The following is a 21,362-nucleotide window of genomic DNA, read 5'->3' as shown; positions in this document are numbered from 1 at the left end:
CTTAACTTGATAGAAAAATAGTATAAATTGAGTTTTCATACAATTGCCTTTTATATTTGAGGAAGGTCATCATCATATTTGGTGGTCTCTGGCATAAAAATTTGAAAACCACTGGAATATAGGCTACTATATTATAGCTAAACATAAAATTTGACTGATGATAACATTTGAGAAGAATCTAGCAAATGATATACAATTTTGAAGGACGTTGAGGTCATTTATGAGGTAATGGCTTGTGTTTTCCTCAATTCTATAAAAGCATCTGCCAAATGAACACATAAAAATCTCACAGATTGAAAGAGCTGTGCATTTTAAGCAGAAAAGGTTAAAAGCCTCACACCCGATTTACTTATTGGCTGTAGGACTATTCAACCCAAATCTAAAGAGGATTTTACATTTTTATCCTTATTAGTTGTTATAACCATGGACTCTGAGGGTAAAATTCAGCTGTATTTATGAACAGCAACCATTCATCCTTTCGGAGGTGAGATCAGGGCTCCGTGATCTGACAAATATAGCAACTCTGTTCCTCTAATTGCTCCATAATTTGAGATTCAAGCCTGCTCTGTATAAAGTTCTTGAATAACAAAGTCTTTTCTTCAATGGCTGAAATGCAGAAGGTAGATTTGTGTCTAGTGTCAAACACAAGAACACATCATGTCAAAACACATCACTCTAGTAAGCATCAAGTTGCACTTAACATCACCACTCATAATCAGTTAATGTCCACTTAAGTGCAATATGGAGTGAGGGCAACATAACATCTACCGTCACTGGGGTCTGGCTGTTCTAATTTAGCATCTTGTTTGTCAAATGTTCTCGTCCTTATACACCTGCTGTTTTCATTAACCAACTAATGATACCTCTGATATGCTGTAAAATCCCACATTTGTAGCATTTACATTTAGTAAATGTAAATGTAATTTAGATTGTAAATGTTATGTAAATGTAATGACATTTAGTAGCATGACATGGGAAGTCTAGGGTAAAGCAAGTAAACATCATCAGAAAAACCAGCTGAAGCCAATCGCTTCGTGGCGATTGATTTTGAACATCACTGGAGGCCTTTCATAAAATACCTCTTAAGGTCCGTAGACCCTGCTGAAAAAAACCCCCCAGCTAACTGAATGTTGCTGATCTTTGCTGGTTTACGTTGGTTCAGCAGGTCTGTTTTTAAGGCGTTTTGGGCACTTTTCAGCTGCTCAGCTAAAAACAAAGTTTATCCCAACAAGTCAGATTGGGATGCCAGTTGAACCAGTTTAAACCAGCAAACTGTATTTTTGGTTTTACTATTAAAGGAATACTTTTTTAAAAGAAAGAAAGAAAGAAAGAAAGAAAGAAAGAAAGAAAGAAAGAAAGAAAGAACCAACCAACCAATCAATCAATCAATCAATCAAATCAATCAATTTGCTAATGCTAAAATCAAACTAAAACAACCCAAGCCAGATTGGGAGGCCAGCTGAACCAGTTTAAACCAGCAAAACCAATTAGCATGTATTTGGCTTTTTGTAGCATTAAAGGAATAAAAAAAAAAAGTAAAAAATATATATATATATATACACAGTATATAAGTAAATAAATAAATAGTTTTCAGTTATTCTGCTAATGCTAATGCCAAATTGAGTCTGGCAACATTTCTGTTTCAAAACAAGTTTTATGGAAGCCCTTTTACTAATATTTTGAGGTGTAATGTTACAGGGTTGAAAGTCACTGGATATATGACTGATAACATCCATAACTAACAAATATCATTGCACCACTCTTGTGCCACATTCTTGTGCTCTGTGCCAAGAACAATATCTCTTCTGCTAAAAATTATCACTGATTTTTCTCATACTAAAATGTACTGAGAAAAGTCCATGTGGTCAAAAACACTTCAAACAATGTTTTGCTAGTTTTGCTACGAAATATAATAAATAAAAGAAAAAACGGCAAGTAAAAAATTGAATTCAACATGAAATTTTGAAGTAGAAAGACTCGAGTAGTATTTTTTTGTAACGCATATAATCCAATAATCTTTATTTACAACTCTGAAAAATCTTTTTTTCACAGTGTTGGCATTCTATTTGTTGCTCTGTGAAAAATCGCTCGTGTTCCTCCATTGTAGGTTGCTTTGAATAAAAGTATTTGCTAAGTTCATAAATGTCAATATAAGTTGAACTTAAACTTGAGCTCTGTTAACTTAGCCCTCAGCTCTTGTACCTGAGAGATATGGTATCACATGCTGATTAAGGACTTGAATGGTCATAGTGTGACAGTAAAAGATCTCTAGCTGTGTGAGAGAATCAAAGGTGTTTTTAGAAGTGTGTGTTTGGACTAATGAGAGATGCTGTGAGGAAAGAGTGACTCACAAACGCCTCAGATGGTGGTCAGATACCTTGACCTTGCCAGTATCTGTTTGATCACAATATGTTGTATTGCACCTGATTTTACCTCTTGTTTCACACTTTGTCAATTGCTGTGAGACCAAGAAGACAAGGTTTGGCCTTGCAAATGGTGCACTTCTAGGGGGTCTATACACTATTGGTTCAACCTATCATCTGATCAGGGTGGTGACTCCTAGAGCCCATCATTAAAACCAACAATTTAAGATGACTTAAAGAAAGGACTACTCACCTCTTCTGCCGACTGTGTGGTCAGTTTTACTGTTTTAATAGCTTTTTTCATTCCTCTGCATCACTGACTTTTATGTCTGCCTACAGAGAATACATCTAGAACAGAAGAAAGATAAGAAGAGAGGTCAGAAGAACTATGTAGACAGTACATTCAGATCACTTGCGCAGACCTGGCGTGATGCTCAGTTCATTAGTTTATCAATGTCAAGGGGTAGACACCTTAGAAGATGATAGCACCTTTGTAGTATAACATTTTCATCCATAATGCTCATTATAACAGCTCTTTGAATGCTGCTTGAAAGGATTCATGAGAAAGGTTTGTCAGTTATGTGCCTCTGATAAAGTACAGCTCATTAGGATTGTTGACGATTGGTTGTTAAGGAGCTGACTGCCTGGTGGTATTTCTTTAATACCATTAGTCTCTACCTCAAAACAGTCTTTTGCAAGAACTCATTCTTGATACCAAATAATCATCTTATCAGCAATGAGTTACTCATTGTAGCTCAACGATGCATTGTTACAAATAACATCACCCTCAGGGTATTGCTGTACACATACAGCATTTTCAAAATTACAAAAAAAAAAAAAAAATCTTAAACCAAAATAAGACTTAGAATAAGACAAGAATTGTTGAATAAAGTCCTTATTTTTGTTTTCTTTGCGCACAAAAAGTATTCTCATAGCTTCGTAAAATTACGGTTGAACCCCTGATGTCACGTGGACTATTTAACCAATGTCCTTGCTACGTTTCTGGACCTTGCTCGTGGTAGAAGCCTTGCTGTCCATGCAGGGTTTGATAGCTCTCGATTTGATCAAAAAGTATCTTAATTTGTATTTCGAAGATGAATGGAGGTCTTATGGGTTTGGAACAACATGAGGGTGAGTAAGTAATGACAGAATTTTCATTTTTGGGTGAACTAACCCTTTAAGTAAAAGCCAGCAATCATAGCATTGGGACACAAAACTGACAAATCCCAATTAGGGAACATCAAGTTCCACCACAGTCAAAGATCCTTGAAAACAACTTTGTTTACACTCAGTATGATTAACATTAGAAAGGACCATCATTTTATGAGTTAATACATTACCGCATTTAATTCAATATTTTAGGCCTATTCTTTTGTCAGATTGTTCTACAATGATATTTGGTATAACGAGAGAAGGTGTAAAATGCGGCGGAGGCGTCATTGCTCGGTGAACAGTATTTTATACCGCTTAATTTAAATGAATTGTCCAAACAACCGATTCACTTTCCAGCACTGAAAAAGCATAAACATTTTAGTCCAACGTTTTTAATTCTTACTTCCGTTCAGTTAGCTCGACTTTAAAGCAGCATGTAGAATATACATTTACATTTATTCATTTAGCTGACGCTTTTATCCAAAGCGACTTACAATTGCTATATATGTCAGAGGTCGCATGCCTCTGGAGCAACTAGGGGGTTAAGTGTCTTGCTCAGGGACACATTGGTGTCTCACAGTGGATTCGAACCTGGGTCTCTCACACCAAAGGCATGTGTCTTATCCACTGCGCCATCACCACCCACTGATGGAGAACATAGTTCAGATACAAACTAATATATATAAACTAATATAATATATAATGACAAATGACAACATTATACAGTTGCATCTCGCTGGACAAGTAGCTTACTGTAATTGCTAAGCTACCGTGTTTGCGGTACAGCTGACCTACGTGACTGTTGAAAAACTTGGTTAATTTTTCGTTAGTTACTCCCCAAAATTGCTGGACAATATACAATTTATCTTGAGATCTGCTGCACACCCCACTTGTTCAAACACACTCATCCTAGTTTCTTCAGTGCTTTTCTGTGCAAGCTCTGATGTGTCATGTTGCTTTAAAAGGGGCAGTGAAGGAACAAAATAGTGCAAGTTGCTGTAAATAAACAGAGGTCACTGACCCCATCACTAAACTTCCAGCCTAGAAGGGTTAGAGAATGAGTGCGAAAATAAAAAGTGAAGAAATGCAAGAAAGCCTGAATTATGATATTTTGTTGTTGTTTTTATTGTTAAACATGCTGTAACAAAAGTTGAAGAGCATTTCCATGGGCAAGGATATGACTTTTCATCTCCACTATTGCTGTAAGCCCTGAAGTCATCATGAAAATGAAAACCACTGATGAAATAAAGTGGTGCCAAAGCATATTCAGAGATGAGCTCAGCAAAGGCCATTGGAGGTTGCAGAAGATCTGATGCTTGAAGTGTATTGAGGATGCCAAAGTGGACCGCTATATGCTTTGGATACTTCAGAATAATAGACCACCTTACTTGGATTGCTGTTACCAAAGCCACTCAAAACAGCACCTCCATTTTAATGTCATTTTTTTGGAAGGTTTAACCCATGCAGACAGACAGGTGGCAGACACAGGTACAGCAACATCACGACACATGATTGAAAAGCCATTCAGAAAATTCGAAACCGGCTCGAGAATACACAGCATCTGAAATTGCATTCATTGACTTTATCTGCGTTGCCAGCTGTCACACTAAAGGCTGTGCCATTTTACAGCATTCAGATGAGTAAAAGGAAAAAAGAAGCGCCACCAAATACCAAAATTGTGAATTATGACCACCTAAAGATAATCTGACCTTCATGAACATGCACTTGATTACATGTGCCACTTGATTATAATCATCACTGTCTATTGCATGCTGTGCTAAATTGCATTCTTGCACTACAGGTGAGCTTTGTTTTCATATTTCTTTATTGATTAGTGTATTTTGCACAGACAGACTCTATTTTCACTCTTTGTCTCTGTTCTAAGGGAGATCTATATGGGCCACAACTATGATAAATGGGAAACACATTAACTGAATCTTAAATGAGATTTTAAAAACTGGTACAAGGAAAAACATGTCAGGTTCTTGTAATTGTCCCTAAAGAGGAGACCTCTGGGTCATGATTCTCTAAACCTTTTATTCTATTTTATAGACATGCATTACTATGAATTAATCAAGTTCAGTATGTTTTGTGACCTAGTAAATGCAGTTGAAAATGGTTGAATTAATCATTTCAGAGTGCAATAAATACTTGTACACTCTTTACTAAAAGGTTCTTGGGGGAACCAAAAATGGTTCATTAAGGCATTGCTGCAAAACCCCTTTTGGAACCTATTTTTAAGAGTGTATGTGCATCACTTTGGACTAATGTTATAGGAAACAAAGGCAAACATTGACTTCAGAATATTTTAACCCTTGAGTGTTTGTAGATCAACAGTTGTATTCTACTATTGGATTATGAACAATAAAGCCTCCTTGTGCATTCATAAAGAGCTAAGGAGCAAGGTTTTTATACAACAAATGAAGAGGAGCAGGGCAGCTCCTGTTTAAACCTCCATTAATGCTGTAGCATGGAAGAGCTCTTGTCTTGTGACCTGTCTACCGCTGCAATTCAGGGATATGCTAAATAACTCAATTCTAGCAGGATTTGTGCATCATTATGCAGACATGGAAAATTTAAGTATTCACCACTACAAATTGTGAGGTATTATGCCCATTAGAACACCTAATGGATTTCAAATACCATTCAACAAAATCTTTTCATTAAATATCATTCGTTCTGACCATGAAAGCTGAAAGGCATAATTGCCCTCGGCTCCCTCAGGACAAGAAGTTATTCATTATTCAAATCTTAAAGAAACAGTTTTTCCCTAAAGCTCATTATGTGAAACATCATGCCTTTCTTTCTTTCTACACAGTTTCACCATCATAAAAATACCTCAGAGATCTTTCCCTAGGCTCAATTGATGACAAAATAAAAGCACAGAGCCTTGAATTAATATATGTCAAGAGACACACACAAAAAGAAAGGTTTTATCAGTTTTTTTGGTTAAAGAGTGAGTAATGAAGACACAATATCGAACAATCCACAGGTACAGTCTTTTTAAAGAGCAGGGGCGGAATAGCCTTGATACTAAAGCTTTGCTTTATTCAGATTGCAAACCTTTAAACCTTTCAGATCTGCTTTTTTTTTTTTTTTAACTTTAGTTTTGCAAGTAATGTTTTACTGAAGCAAGCTTATATTGAAAAACTTTGTATAAGCCGGAAATTAGCCCAAGAAATGCAATCTCTCGTCCACATAGTGTTAGTTAGTTAGCTACATTTCATTTAATACCAAGTCTTTTCTACCATGTAATGCCGGATAACTTTACTGCAATTTTTACTCAACAGGTCACATCTTAATGACATTTGCTTTATCAGCTTGTTAAAAAAAAAGTCTAATGTGCATTTTTGTCACTCCACAGATTCCAAGAAGTGCAGCTGAGCTAAAAAAAAAAAAAAAAAAAGAAAAAAAAAAAGGATGATGTGGAAATGTAAGTGTGGTCAATTTGCTTGTGGCAAAAGGGGATACTTGTTAAAACATACAAGACTAAACATTTTATTTATGTTAAGGCTATGGATTACAGGTAATGATGTCAATGTACAGTCAGCGTGCTCATTGTTTTGCTTCATAAGATATGAGTATATCGTCAAGAGCCAGGGGTATTAATTTTGTGTTTTCTGTATCTGATTTTTTGTTTACTCTCAAAGTGATGGAACCCCTTCACTTCCATTTTATGAATCACCAAGGACCATGGATTCAGTCACCTACATTTTAAATGGCTCGAGGGTGAGTAAATTAACAGCAAATTTTCATTTTGGGTGAACTTTTCCTGTAATACAGAAAAAAGCATTAAATGATGGAAATGTGATTTTCATTTTTCATTGATACAATGTAGTCTCTGCCACCTCTGACCTCACTGACATGAAGTGTGGCAATAAGAGGGATTCCTGTAGTACCTGATCACCCTTCTTTGAAGAACTTCATGAAGTTCTTCAAAGCATGCTTTGTAAGTATTGTTGATTTTTCTTTCTGTTATAAATGATGTAAACTAAAGGATTTATAACATAGTTTTTAGCTACAAATTAGTTTTATTAATTTCCTTCATGTCCAGGTTTCTGATGATGAGGAGTCTCACACCAAAATGTTCCAGTTGGAATCCGCGAAAGTGAAGATGTTGCACAACATCCCCATGTCTTATATTAAAAATGCAATTTGGTTTACTAAAAGTTAACTTTAGTGCAATTTAATGTTTTGAGTTACCTTAACTGCTAAGTTTTAGTTATTGTAACAGATAGTTCAGTGAACTAACACTTTCCAATGTAATGAACTTGAAATGTCTTGTTTGTTCAACAACACAAAATCAACTTTTTTAGGGCAACGAGTTTCCATAATTTTTTTTAAGTTCAATCAACTTGTACGGGCTTACAGTGTAATGGCCAAAGAGTGGGGGGAAATGAGTAATAATTCACCTTGTACAACAACCTTGTCTGTGAATGTAAATATTGACGTGAACTTGCTTGTAAGCTGTCTGTAGTGTAGAACAGAATATCATTTCAACACTGATATGCTCTTCCTGTTAGCAGAAAAGATCCCTCAAAATTTAGAAAGATCCCTCAAAACTGTTCAAGAATTATTTTGTATATTTAAAAAAAATAAATTCAAGGGCTGATTTTATGCTGTTCTTTTCCATGCAACTGAAGTGGATAGAGATTTTTCTATACTGTCCAGTTCTAAAAAGCACAATAAAGCACATTCATGGCAAGATAGTCAGTTAATAACGACTAAAATTATACATTGCACTATACATTCAAATATGATTTCAGAAGATTTGTAGTGGGCTTTTATTTGCTTTTGTGGAAGCAGTCTGGATATTCTTCTAAATAAATATTTTTACAAAAAAAAAAGTTTTTAAATGGCCCATTTTTTTGTGCAAACTATCCCTTTGATTATTATTCTCATACACATAAAAGTAAAATACACCACCAATACAAACACGGTGTGTCAAACGGTTGAGCCAAAGAGAAAAATAAATAAATCACATCATAAAAAAACTATGTTATGCAAAGTTCCCAGAGCGCAGAATGTGTGTTGCATCACCATCTACAAACTACTTCGAGAGAGAAGAGTACGACAAGTTCTCTTGCACTTTGAATGTCCTTCTGGACTCTTTATTTCTCATGCATAGTTTGGACAAGTGTGTAGTGGAAGTTTTTGTAGCTGAAAAAAACTAAAACAAAAAGAAAAAGGTTGACATTCATAATTTTTCCATCAGCATTTTTAATTATTCACAAAGTATTATAATTACCTTTCATTTGTTTTAGAATGTTCTAAATTGACGATTAAGTCATTTGGGGATAGGTTTGGACAAGGAAAAGTGCTGTAAAAACATAAATACATACAAAAAAGCTTCTAAAACTAAAACATTCAGCATATTTTGTACAACACAGTGCAATAGAAAAGGGAACTGGAAAGGTCAAAGGTTTTCAGCACTGGTCTTTTGGACTTGCGACAGTCGCTAAATGATAAAACAGTGGAATTGTAAACGCCTCTGTGTGAGTTCACCACGAGTGCAGCGCCGTTTCAAACCCACAACAGCATAGAGAAATTTAAACTGTTCTTGTTTGAACTCGTTCCTGTTCTTACCGCAGAGACGACTGAGGTTGCTTTTTTGTAACACAGGAAATGGGAAACACCACTGGTAACATACACAAAGTCCACTTAGTGGGGGAGAGTGACGAGCATTGTGGACGTACTGTAAGTGACCCGTTGTTTCAGACATATTGACGAGAGTCTTTGTTAAGGCTTTGCCAAGGTAGCCTGCACAGGAGGATAGATTGCATGACGCTGTTCTTTTCAACATACACGCACATGTAAAGGGGCATAAAACATCACTGAGTCATCATTGAGAATGCGAGATAGAAACAGAGAGAACGAGAGAAGGACAAGAGCGACACTGGGTTGCCAGTTTAAGAAAGAAGCAATACGAGCAATGAGTCAGTTTCAAATTCTCTGGCTTTCAGCGGCCTTCAACATCATTCAGCAGTGTGCAAGACATTGATGTGAATCTATTCTATGCTATACTTCATTTCAAGGTTAAAATGAAAAAGAAACAAAGACCAGACAAACATGCTTTTCTTTGCATGTCCATGACGGTTCGTCTAGAGTACAGATGGCAGCAGGTCAAAAGGGTTATGGATTTGAATCAGTGAAAGTTTTGCGTTCGGCAAGGTGAGCTGGTGACTAGAAACAACAAACATCTTACACTGTTCGAAATCCAAACCCTAAAACCCCAAGACAGTCCTTAGATCCATAATGCACATCCATCTGATGGAAAATGTTTGTCTGGAAGCAACGACCAAATACTGAGACAGTACAGTGTGTGCCGTCTTCTCCCTTACTAGACCAACACTTACAGAATTTCCTCTCAAGTCCAAATGATCAAGGCAAAAAAATTCAAATATGACATTTGCAAGAACCATATGCAAGAATCAAGAAAAACACCACACTGAAGATTTAAATGGTTCCTTTTGACAGTATGAAAACAAAAACCAAGTCTTTCTTTCAAAAGAAACTAGGTAGTATTTAACTCACATGAAATGCATGAGGATGATAGATGATAAATAGTTTCTTCACATTTTTTATCATTCAAAAACTTTCATCTTGAACTGGTAACCAGATGACACCAATTTCAACTGGGTTACTCAGTTTGAACTTTTTTTCAGAGTCAGTGTATTGACAAAAATCTGCACACCGGGTTCTATAAAGACCTCCACTAGGGGTCAGAATGAACCCCAAATCAGCGATTTAAAACAAAACAAAAATGGCTCAGTCAAACAATCTTTTACCAATATACAATGCCATCGTTGATTAAAATGAACATCAAAACTTAGGACTGATTAAAACAGCATTTTCAAAGCTAATTAAAGGGCAAGATGTTATTTCCATCAGCAGATTTTTCAATTTACAGATGAAAGAAGTCGTCTGCATGGATGAGGGAATAGGTCAGTGGGGCACATTCTGTGTGCAGGTAGTCTCATCTCTTAGTGTAATACAAACTTGACCCATAACGTGTAATAAGTTACAATAGTAACAACACCAGATAGCGCGGTCGGCATGAAGACGTCCGTATCTGGCTAGTAACAGATCATGCTCTGGTCGGGCAGTGCCGTGATTGGCATGTCTATGCATGAGAGGAATGGCAGAATTGACTGGGTAGAGGGCTCACTTGACATGTTCAGCACTGTGAGAGGAACAGTAGTATTTTTTGTGTGCAATGAAATTGGAGAGGCTGCTGAATTTAATGTTGCACAGCCGGCAGTAGCGGATGTTCCCGTTCTGCAGAGGAGAGGCGAGGGGTGTTTTAGGAGTGGACAGAGTTGTGTGGACGTGGCTTACAGCAAGGCCTGCCTTTTCAGGGAGGAGTGTGGGTAATGGGGTGTGGGCTAGCTGTCCCACCTCTCTTAGCGCTTCAGGAACAGGTGACACAGTTACTCCTGTAGGGGAGAGGGCAGGGGGTGCGGTTTTCGGAGAACCGGAGCCCACAGACTGGGGTTCTAGCGGACTTCCATTAAGCATAGGTGAGGAAGGAGATGTTGCTTCCATCTTGATGCTCCGGCCATTCACGCTGTCCTTACGGTGCCGAGGGCTTGGTTTTTTAGGAGGGGTGAGAGGAGCACCTTCCCGTGGGCTAAGGCTAGGACTAGGACTGACTCCAGAGGACTGCGTTGACTTGGGATGTTGTTGTAGTGTGAGCACCAGACCATGAGTCGTTTTAAAATGCTCCATCAGATCACAGGTCAGCGGTCTGTTGGGAGGGCAGTAAGGACACACCACTGGGGAGGTGCTGGGGGTCTTTGGACCCTGCACATTTGGAGGAGTGGATTCAGAGCCAGGTAGGGCAGATGGATGCAGAACCGCTGCGGTTTTGCCCGTCTGAAGCCCTTTGGCATCAGGGTGCACGTCCACTGCTCGGTTCTTCGGGGAAGTGGAAGCAGGTCTCTTCAACCTGGTAAGCTGTTCCATAGTGTGCGGTTGCAGGGTTGTTGCAGGGCAGTAGTAGGTCTTGTGGGCTAGGTAGTTCTCGATGCTGTTGAAGCTAATGCTGCAGGCAGTGCACTTGTGGTAGTCAGTAAGGGACAGAGCAGGAATGCTTCCCCCTCTCTGGCTTTCTCTTAGTCTGGGTCTTTTACTCAAGTCGATGGGTCCATCACCTTCAGGACTTGAGCTGCGTGTTGGGGTGGATACTTGGGGAAATGGAGGAACGGAAGGGCCCTCTTGTTTCACCCCCAGACTTGTTTCTGCTGGCAAAGCAGTGGCATTGGCCAAAGCCTCAGTTTGAGCCATGTGGATCTCATACATCTTCTTGCGCTTGCGTGTGCGGATAGGTTGGGGAAGGAAAGCGGTCTTACTAGAATTGGCCCGCTGGTTGGAAGGATCATGTCTCGAGGCGCAGTAGAATTGCTTGTGGACAATGTAGTTATCGTGGCGGCTGAATCGGATGTTGCAGGCCTGGCAGAAGGTGCGAGTGGGATCATCGTCTTGGTCTTCAGTGGAGCCACTAGGACTTTGGCTACCCTCGCTGGCCTGCCCTCCCCCAGGCCCCTCTCCCTCTGAGGACGATGAGCAAGTGGCCTCTTTCAGCCCTGGATCCTCAGTTTTCACCTCCACTAACTTGGGCTCCGAGGCCGTGCCTCCTGGGGCAGGGTCAGGGTAGCTAGGAGAGGCCGAAGCCGCGCGGCTGACCGGTCTGGCCTGGGGTGAAGCAGCGTGAGCGGAAGGAGGAGCAGCTGATGTGACAGCCCCTTCCTTCATTAGACCTGCCTCACCTTGCTGATGCCTGCTGGAGCAGTAAAGCCTCTTGTGGACGTAGAAGTTGTTGATGTTGTTGAAGGTGATGTCACATTCAAAGCAAGTAGCTCCTTTGTGAACGCTAGCAGGAGAGCCTGGTGGGTAGAAGCTCTGCTGTCCAGCTGCTGGTCCTTGTCCCTGTTTAAGCCTACTGTGTACCATCTCAGACATCTTTGCCAGGATCTCGGACGCTTGTGGCATTATAGCAGCCTCAGAATTGAACATGTACTGCGGTAAGAACACTGCACCTCCAGGGAGAACCGAACTGCCCGTTCCAGGGTGTACGGGACTGGAACCTGGAGTGGGACTGGCTGGCTCTGTCTTAACCGCCACCACCGTGGGGCTCTTAGTTGAAGTAGAATGAGATGAGCTTGCCTCCACAGCATTTCCTTGAGGACTGCCCGCCTGTTCTTCTTCCTTTGAGTCATTTTCATAGTCTGAATGTGGCTCCTCTTTGATATTGAGTTGGTTGAGGGGACTGCAGCCTTGAGAGGCTGAGCTGCCATTGGCTCCTGGGCTGGAGGAGTCCGGTCGGGGCACACAGGCAGCAGGCTCTGTCTCTTGCATCTCTGGAAGCTCAGAGGAAGGAGGACTGCTCTGGCGAGGCACAGGGCTCTTTTCAGCTGGAACCCTCACTTCCAGGTGTGTGTGGACATGCTGTTGAAGTAGGGCAGGTGTGTCAGCAGAGTAGCCACACACTTGGCATTTCAGAACAATGCCAGAGTCTCCAGGACTCAAGCCTGTCACAAAAAAAGAAATGGCAGACATTAAGATACAGGACGACTCCTTTAAATTTTATTATTAAGAATACTTATGTCTAAATTATTTTTAAGGTCAGCAGATCTGATGAATAGCTCTGACAAAGTTGTAAGGGCAGGATTTCATGTGTAAACATGTATTTCAGTTATTGACATGATTTGAACAAACCGTTGTATGAATAAAATGTATTCACTTATTTTGATAGTTCTTTCTAAATAAATTTTCTAAACTAACATGCTTGAGAAATTTTATTTAAAAAAAGTCAATTTAAAGGATTACTAAAAGTATGAGGTAACAATATGCAGCATTGAGACTAAGTTTGCACTGGATTTGTTTGTGATCTGCAGACTTCAGATATCAGAGCTGTTACCTGTAGCCAAAGGCAGTTTGGGTGAGTACACCTCACTGTGAGAGCCAGGCTGGCAAACCATGTGACTGGTGACCAGGTGGCTATACAGGATGTCTCGCGTTGTGGAGATGAAACCACAGCCGTGACACACACCGTTCAGTGAGTCTGTGTGAACCTTCAAGTGCCGCTCACAGTTCGCCTTAGTGGTGAAAGCCGACAGGCAAATCAAACACACAAATGGACGCTCTCCTGGAGACACATTAAGAGACAAAGACATAATTACTTACAAATCAGTCATAACGGATAATTCGCTATTTCACAGTTACTAATGCAAGCGTGCCCATTTCAAGGAAAAAAAAAAAAAAAAAAAGAGTCACCGCTGTGTGTTCTCATGTGAATCTCCAGAGAGCTGGCACTGGGGCAGCTTTTGTTGCACTGTGGGAATGGACACAGCCTCTCGTTAGGATATGAATCTTTAGGCTTGTCCTGTGGAGGAGAGGCTGAGGTCTGCTGCTTCTGTCGGCTTGCGCAGTAGTACATAAGATGGGCCTGGAGATTTCTCTCACTCCTGTACCAAATCCCACAGTCTTTGCAAGGGAAAATGTCTTCTGCACACACAAACACACAAACTACAAGTAAGAAAAAAGCTAACAAACTATTTATATCTTGAAAGGATAATCAGTTATCACAGAGAGAGGGTTTAGAGAAGAATATCCACTCATTTCTTGGTGTTGCATATTTTTGTGCTTTGTGTGTACAGACAATACATGGATTATACAAATAAACACTTTAGTTAGAAAACTCATATTTAACAGACAACAGGGTTTTTTTCTGATATGCTATTTATCCAATTTATTCTAACTGATACACTTCACACATTTAATCATAAGTGGGATGTTTAATGTTTAGTAATGCACTCACTGCATATATAACCACATAATACACACACAATTATAAATCAGAAAAAAATAATCAGAATTGTTCCATCATCTCCACGGCAACGGGCACAGTGAGGTTGTGATGTGTGCAAGAGTGTGTGTGTGCACGTAATCGGGACGATCTGGTGTCAGGGCACATGTTGAACAGGCTATATTTGACAACGGCCGTCACATCCCAATTATCCGTTTACTCGCAGCCCAGATAATGGAGTGGGAAGCACAAAGTTGGGCTGATCATGTTTTACCCTTTAGCCTTATTTAGAGTGATTATTCATGTCTTCATCATGGCATGTCTGTGTCCACTCCCACACTTCATGCAGTTTAGCAGGGAGAGGGCTGTACCAGCCAATTAACTCTGCAGCTGTTGGAACTGACACAACACTGTCACCTACTGACGATGGGCATGAATGACAAGCAACTTAAAGGTGAAAGGAGTGTCATTTTCCCACATTAAAAAACTATTGCATTGAAAACTTAAAAAAATAAATCCTGTTCTCTTTAATGGCTGAACTAAGGTCTTTTTCATTCTAAATCCTTTTTGCAACATCTAGCAACTTAAAGAATGCAAACAAATAAGTATCCTACACAATTTCAAATTTTGTCTCATTCCCAAATAAAATGTACAGTGATTTTTTTTATTATTAACATGTAAGAAACATACAAAACTATATTGGTCAGTGATTGTGTATAAAATTTATTAATTATATTTCTTAAAAACGTTAGTATACACAAAATCGTTCAAGAGTTTGGGGTTCTAAAAGTTTAAACATTTCTAAAATAAGTCTCTAATGCTCACCAAGGCTGCATTAAAAACACAGTAAAAACTGTAATATTGTGAAATATTATCATTTAAAATAACTGCTGTTTTAATAATAATGAAAAAAAACATTGAAAAGAGTTGTGCTGCTTAATATTTTTGTGGACACTTGATTATTTGATGAATAGAAAGATCCAAAGATTGAAATAGTAAAGACTTTTACATTGCTACAAAAGATTTGTAATTTATGATCAATTTAACGCATCCATCATTTCTTACAAAAAAGGAAAAAAAAATCTTACTGACCCCAAACTTATGAATACCAAAGTATTTTAACTATGTACACTGTGGTACTGAAAGATTACCATATTCATATACCATGGTATATAAATATATTTATGTATCATAAATATGTTATGAGCATGGCACATGTCCATTATAAGGGTGTTAAAAGAATATTGTCATGTAATATATATAGCAATCATGGTACTTTTTGTGGAAGCAGAACTGTGGGAAGAAGAACTTTTAATGTTCAAAAAATATAAATGACATTCATTTTACTCTAAGGGCTAAGCATCATGATTTTCACACATATGCACAAACACGGCCCACCATCCCTAATCACAGATGTAAACACACTCATAAAAATGCAAGACACTGTATAGACATGTTGTGTTTATCAGCAAGCAGTGACTCACTATTAACGACAGCAGTTGCTAAGATGGCAGCCATGCCAGCCTGTTGAGGGAGGAGCTGGATCTCAGAGTGCAGAGCAGCGGGGTACGCAGGCTCCTCCTTCACTCGCACGCTCTGAGTCCCCGCCAACTGATCCACGGTGGAGCAGGACAGCGTTGCAAGAAGTGCATCTCCCCTGGACAGCTCCTGCGTCAGCTTACAGAATAACGCTCCTCCTGTAAAACAAACAGTCGCAGTTAGAGGCTCAATCTAATACCGTAGTGAATGTGAAAGGTGCATGTGGGAATGATATGGGAATGTTTTGGTGTACCCTGATTGTAGATGGTACAGTTTGACTCTGTGGGGTTTGAGGTCACAGGAATCTTTTTAAGCCAGCAGTCTGCCTCCTCACACTCCAGAGACATTACAGGCCTCTAAACACACACAAAGGGAAAGAGAAACCAGGTCAGCCGTGCAATTTTAAAAGAACACAGACGGATTTAAAGCAACACTTCCAGCAGATTTAACACAGAGGTTATACAAAAGACACTGTTATAATAAAACGAAAGCTATTTATAATAAGTTTAAGCTTTAAAATCTTTAAACTGATTTCTAAAATGAAGTCAAATCCATTATATGTAAAATACACAAATAGCTTATCAACAATTTCTCTACAAATATATTCAAGTAACTCATTTTAAAATTGCCTGAGTGCTATTTTTAAGATGCAAGACGCAAGTTCAGTTATAAAATACAATTTCACATTCACAGAATGTGGTAAAGAAACATCTTTCAAAACAAAAACAACATTTTAATTGAAAAATCTAAAATATGTTTTCTGTTATAACATTTTTATCTCGAGACTTGCCATTAAAGCAGACATAAAATAAGCTTCTGTGAGATAATTATATTATCATTAGAAGAAGTTTTATGTTTAAATTAATATTAGCTTAAGAATAGATATAAAGAATAACCTTAGCTTTTTTAATTGGTCTTGCCTTTAAAATAGACAATACTTATTCTACAACTTAGTATACACTCATTTCTGGCTTTCTATGGATTGTTAACACTTTAGCCACTGAAAAACTCTTATTGGTTGAACATTACAAACTGTCCTCAGTTCCCATAAAATGTCTGCTGTCTATACACTACAAAACTGCTTTTGAATTGCTCTTTTCAAGAGACAACCCCTGTTTATCTGTGAGAGACACTGTGACATTTTTTTTCATCTTAAGAAATGGCTTTATGTTATGTTCAAAGAAATACAAATAGCACATTCACATTTAATCCCTTCTTCCTGATACCGTTCCATTAACATTCAGCATCCAGCATGCCGCTTAACTTTCAGTATCATATAACAAGAACTTCCTGACCAATAAATAGTTTTGAATAATTTTGCTTCTAACCACAGATATTAAAAAGGGAAAAAAGGCCAAAGACATCCTAGTACATCCTAGAATAGGGGACTGGGTAGAAGATAAAAATACAATACAACCCAAGCCCCACCCAAGAAAACGTGAGTGCTGGAAAGGGGATATAGCAGATTCCAACTGAATATTTTCAGTAAGCTTACCAAAGTATGCAAAGGCAAACTGGCAAATATCTGTATAAACACACCTGGACTTTTCCACACAAGTGTTTCATTGTTTAGCTGAAGGATACGTTATATACAAAGGATAGGTTTAATGGAAAACACACCTGATTCAACGTCAGATTTAACAGAAATTCTCACTCACAATAACCTTCAGAATGACTGACTAGCTCTGTCCCAATCAAACCACAATAAAAGGCATTGTATGGAGCTGATAACAGTTTGTATATAAACTAAAAGGTTTTTTTTTTTAGGTTAAATAAATTCATAAAATTGATTGACTGATCCATTCCACTAGGTGGCAGCATTTCTGCAGGGCCAGTTCAACAACAGCCTCATATTTAAGAAAAGCTTCCCACTCTTTCATTCACTCAGCTACACGAAGTTAAAGACGTGCCCTTGGGGAGACTAGTCCTTCTATCCCTGACATGCTACCAAATCAACTTTAAAGACAGGAGAAAATGAAAAGACATTAGTTCAACTGTGTAAAGGAGGATAAAAAGCCACCAGTCAAGAGGATGAGGGGAAGAGATGGGCCGCAGAGGAGGACAGCTGAAGGGTTTCTTTCTAATTCTGTCTGTTCTTGCCTGAAGATACAGTCCGTATTGTATTTCATGGGGAACTAGTGCTGATAAGGAGATAGGGCTCCTTTTGTTTTAATTTGAAACCCAATGCTGGAGCCGTCTGTGGCATAAGTGCTGCGTGCTTCTGCTAATTTGTTTCAGACTCATTTAACACGACTCGACTTTAAGCTTCACAAAAGGAGAGGGCAGCCTGGTCAGCCCTCGCCTTTGACAAAACACCTCCAGACAAACGCGTTCTCTAATTAAACACACACATATTGATACACAGACAGATCCGCATGTGCAGATGCACACGAAGAGGAAGTGAAGATGTAAATGGTTATGACCCACTATCAATAGCGAACAAGAACCGGTTCAAAACAATCAAGACGATCAGAGCGGGTCTTTATTTTAATATGTCTAAATAAAAGAAGTCTTTAAGTGGCCAGGTGACTAGATACATCACTAGGACAAAAAAGGACCACAAGAGTTAGCAGAAAAAGACCAATATTTCACAAGGCCCAAAGTTTTGGTCACATCACAGCATAGGGCTTTCTTCCAAATCGTTAATACAATGTTTTTTCCAATGATAACTTTTTAAATAAATAATTGTAAGAATGATCATCTGACTATGCATTAAGTGGCACAATGGATTCCAGACTACAAAATGTAACATCTGTTGTAATTTGCATATCTTCTAACGGCCTTTACATCAGTGGAAATTTCATCATCAGAGGTCCATCTCGGAAAGCAAATGTTTTTGCTTCAGAACTCCATGTGGTGACAAGTGGAAAATTGTACATTCCTTGTGTACAATCCAGGCCAATACAGTCTTGTGCAATATCATGGACGCGCCTGGTGGCTTCTGTTTATTTCAAGATTTTTTTGACAATATGAATCACTTTTCACTGAAGAACAACAACGAAAATGACATAAATGTATGGTCCAAAATGAACTTTTAGCTCTACACTTCAAAAAAGTCCATTCATAACAAGTATTTTTGTTTAATTCAACAGTTAAATCATCTAAACATCCTTGAAGTTGAAATAAGGTAAATTTACTTGAAAAAAACAACATTGAATAAAATATAAAGACTTCATATATTTTATTTTTGGAAACAAGTGCATTCTGTGTTGAAAAAATCTACTAGTACAGTAGGACAAAACAGACATATCTAACAAACATTCTCTAAAAAAAAATCTAAAAACAAGTGTTGCTTGAAGTAAATTTATCTTGTTTCATGCATTTTAAGGCATGAATTATATGACACTTTGTGAGTGTCAATTTTGGATCCTGCTTAAATGTATCTGAACATCAAATAATACTACTTGTAAATCGTGCCTGAGTTGAAACCAGGTGTCAAAGATGCCAAATGACTGACAGTTTGAAAACAAGATGCATTCTTGTTGTAACAAGTCTGAAAATGCAGGCAACGTCATCATGCCACCTCTGTGCGGCTGGCTGAAAGGCAGATTGAAAAATACACAGAAGACTATCCTAAAGGAAGAGCTCCACATGTTTTAGAGTGTAACCCTGGCGTTGGTGAATATACCCCCCACCCCCTGACGCACAAGGAACTAGGGTACTTTGAGAGCGGTGCTTTAAGCCCCACCGAGTATGGAGCTTTGAGGAACAGTCTAAGCCCCCTCGTCCGAGCCCTGCTCCCTCATGAATATTAATGACGACGGCCGTGCTTTAATCTGCCTGATCCCCGCACTGCTGCCGCCGCCCTGATAGCGAATCTAATTATTTGGTCTGATATTAACCAACCCCCTCCCTCCCTCCCTCCTTACGCACACTTGGCATCAGGAAAAGAGGTAGATGCACCTTTCTACACACACTTGTACACCACCATCATACCACAACACCTTAAACACACTCCCACAGTGTGCAGCTCGCAGCGTTATTGATCTTAAAAACACCTTCCTCTAGTTCTGACAAAAGTTGAATGCAAATGATTCTTGGACGATTTTCGTTTCTCATTTTGCACGTCTCCTTTCAACGGAGAAAAAAAATCTTTCATCGTCTCCTTTAAAGAGGAAACAGGACCGTATCTCTCAGTGACCCTACAGTATGACCCCTCGAGTCAAATCCATCCAGGTTTAAGGAGCCAATTAAAACCCATCAAATTGACTGAACTCATTTGCCAACAGTCAAAGGAAGTGCCGGTCTTTCTGACATTCTTAGAAATCATTTACGCGTCTCTGGAACGCACACTCCATATGCTTCACATGTGAATGTTTAACGCATTAAACAGTGTGCAAATAAAGGTTTTAAAAGGTGCTTGCTCAAGATTTGACAGTATGCGTCTCACAATGTGTAATCCTGCAGTTGTCTGTGATGCAACACTTGCAAGGAGTGAAAAAAAGCTCTGGTGTGTCATAAAATAGCCTTTGCTAACAGGTGCCCACTCAGTGTCAATTGTCTCAGTTCACTGGAATTACTGAAGAAAAATGTTTGTTGACTGCGATAATGAATATGAGATAGAAAAGATAAATCACAGCTTTAATTTGACAAAAATATGACTAAGAAAAAAATAAAAATACAGGGGATTTATCTGCTTTACCTGAAAATTACGAAAATTAACCACGGTTTTATTGTAGTAAAAGTGTAGTAACCTTGTTTTTTTGGAGTATTGATTACCATTTGTATAACCACAATTTTACTACAAATACCTTGATTAAACTATGGTTAAATGTAGCAAAACCATGGTTAATCTGTGGTTACCATGGTTTAACTATAGTAACCATTGTTTTTTTGGTTTTATTTGTAGTAAAACCATGATTAATTTTCAGAACTGTTTTGCTAGTAGCCTGACTAGCTCATTTAAACATATACTGCTGTACATGCACAATAGGCTACAGTTTAAAAGTTTGCCATTTTTCTTTAAACATTTTAAAATATAGTTTATTTCTTTAGTGTCACATGATCCTTCAGGAATCATTCTAATATGCGGATTTGGTGCTCTAGTAACATTTCTCATTATTATTTTGAGGTGAGAAATAGTTTCCGGTTACTTTGGTGAATAGAAAGTTCAAAAGAACTGGATTTATTTGTACTTGAACTCTAACTTATTAATGTACTGTCACTTTTGATCAGTTTGATGCATCCTCGTGGAATAAAAGTATAGTAAAAAATTAAAAGCAGTGGGCAGCCATGCTGCAGCGCCCGGGGAGCAATTGGGGGTTCGGTGCCTTGCTCAAGGGCACCTCAGTCGTGGTATTGAGGGTGGAGAGAGCGCTGTACATTCACTCCCCCCGCTCCCCCCACCTACAATCCCTGCCGGCCGGGGACTCGAACCCGCAACCTTTCGATTACGAGTCCGACTCTCTAACCATTAGGCCACGACTTCCCAATTCAACTAATTCAATTAATCAACAGTAGGGCTACACGATTCTTGCTAAAATGTGAATCACGATTTTTCT

General features: G+C 38.7%; 1 protein-coding gene across 2 annotated transcripts in view; it reads right to left on the bottom strand.

The window, feature by feature from the left end:
* Positions 1-8,603: 8,603 nt before the first annotated feature.
* Positions 8,604-21,362, bottom strand: part of LOC306842836 (zinc finger protein ZFPM1-like) — a 91,146-nt gene continuing 78,387 nt past the window's right edge. The window contains exons 5-9 of one of the 2 annotated variants that reach the window (XM_079373944.1): positions 16,115-16,217; positions 15,807-16,019; positions 13,791-14,021; positions 13,435-13,662; positions 8,604-13,045 (exon numbers count right to left, since the gene is read on the bottom strand). In XM_079373944.1, coding sequence (XP_079230070.1) covers positions 10,680-13,045; positions 13,435-13,662; positions 13,791-14,021; positions 15,807-16,019; positions 16,115-16,217 — 3,141 coding nt within the window. In that variant the 3' untranslated portion in view covers positions 8,604-10,679. The remainder of the gene's footprint in view (positions 13,046-13,434; positions 13,663-13,790; positions 14,022-15,806; positions 16,020-16,114; positions 16,218-21,362) is intronic. The other variant, XM_079373945.1, reaches the window with a different exon arrangement.

Source organism: Barbus barbus (assembly GCF_936440315.1).
Source record: "Barbus barbus genome assembly, chromosome: 23".
Taxonomy (NCBI): domain Eukaryota; kingdom Metazoa; phylum Chordata; class Actinopteri; order Cypriniformes; family Cyprinidae; genus Barbus; species Barbus barbus.
Note: the sequence above shows the minus strand (reverse complement) of the source record. Positions and strands in the feature narration are given on the sequence as shown.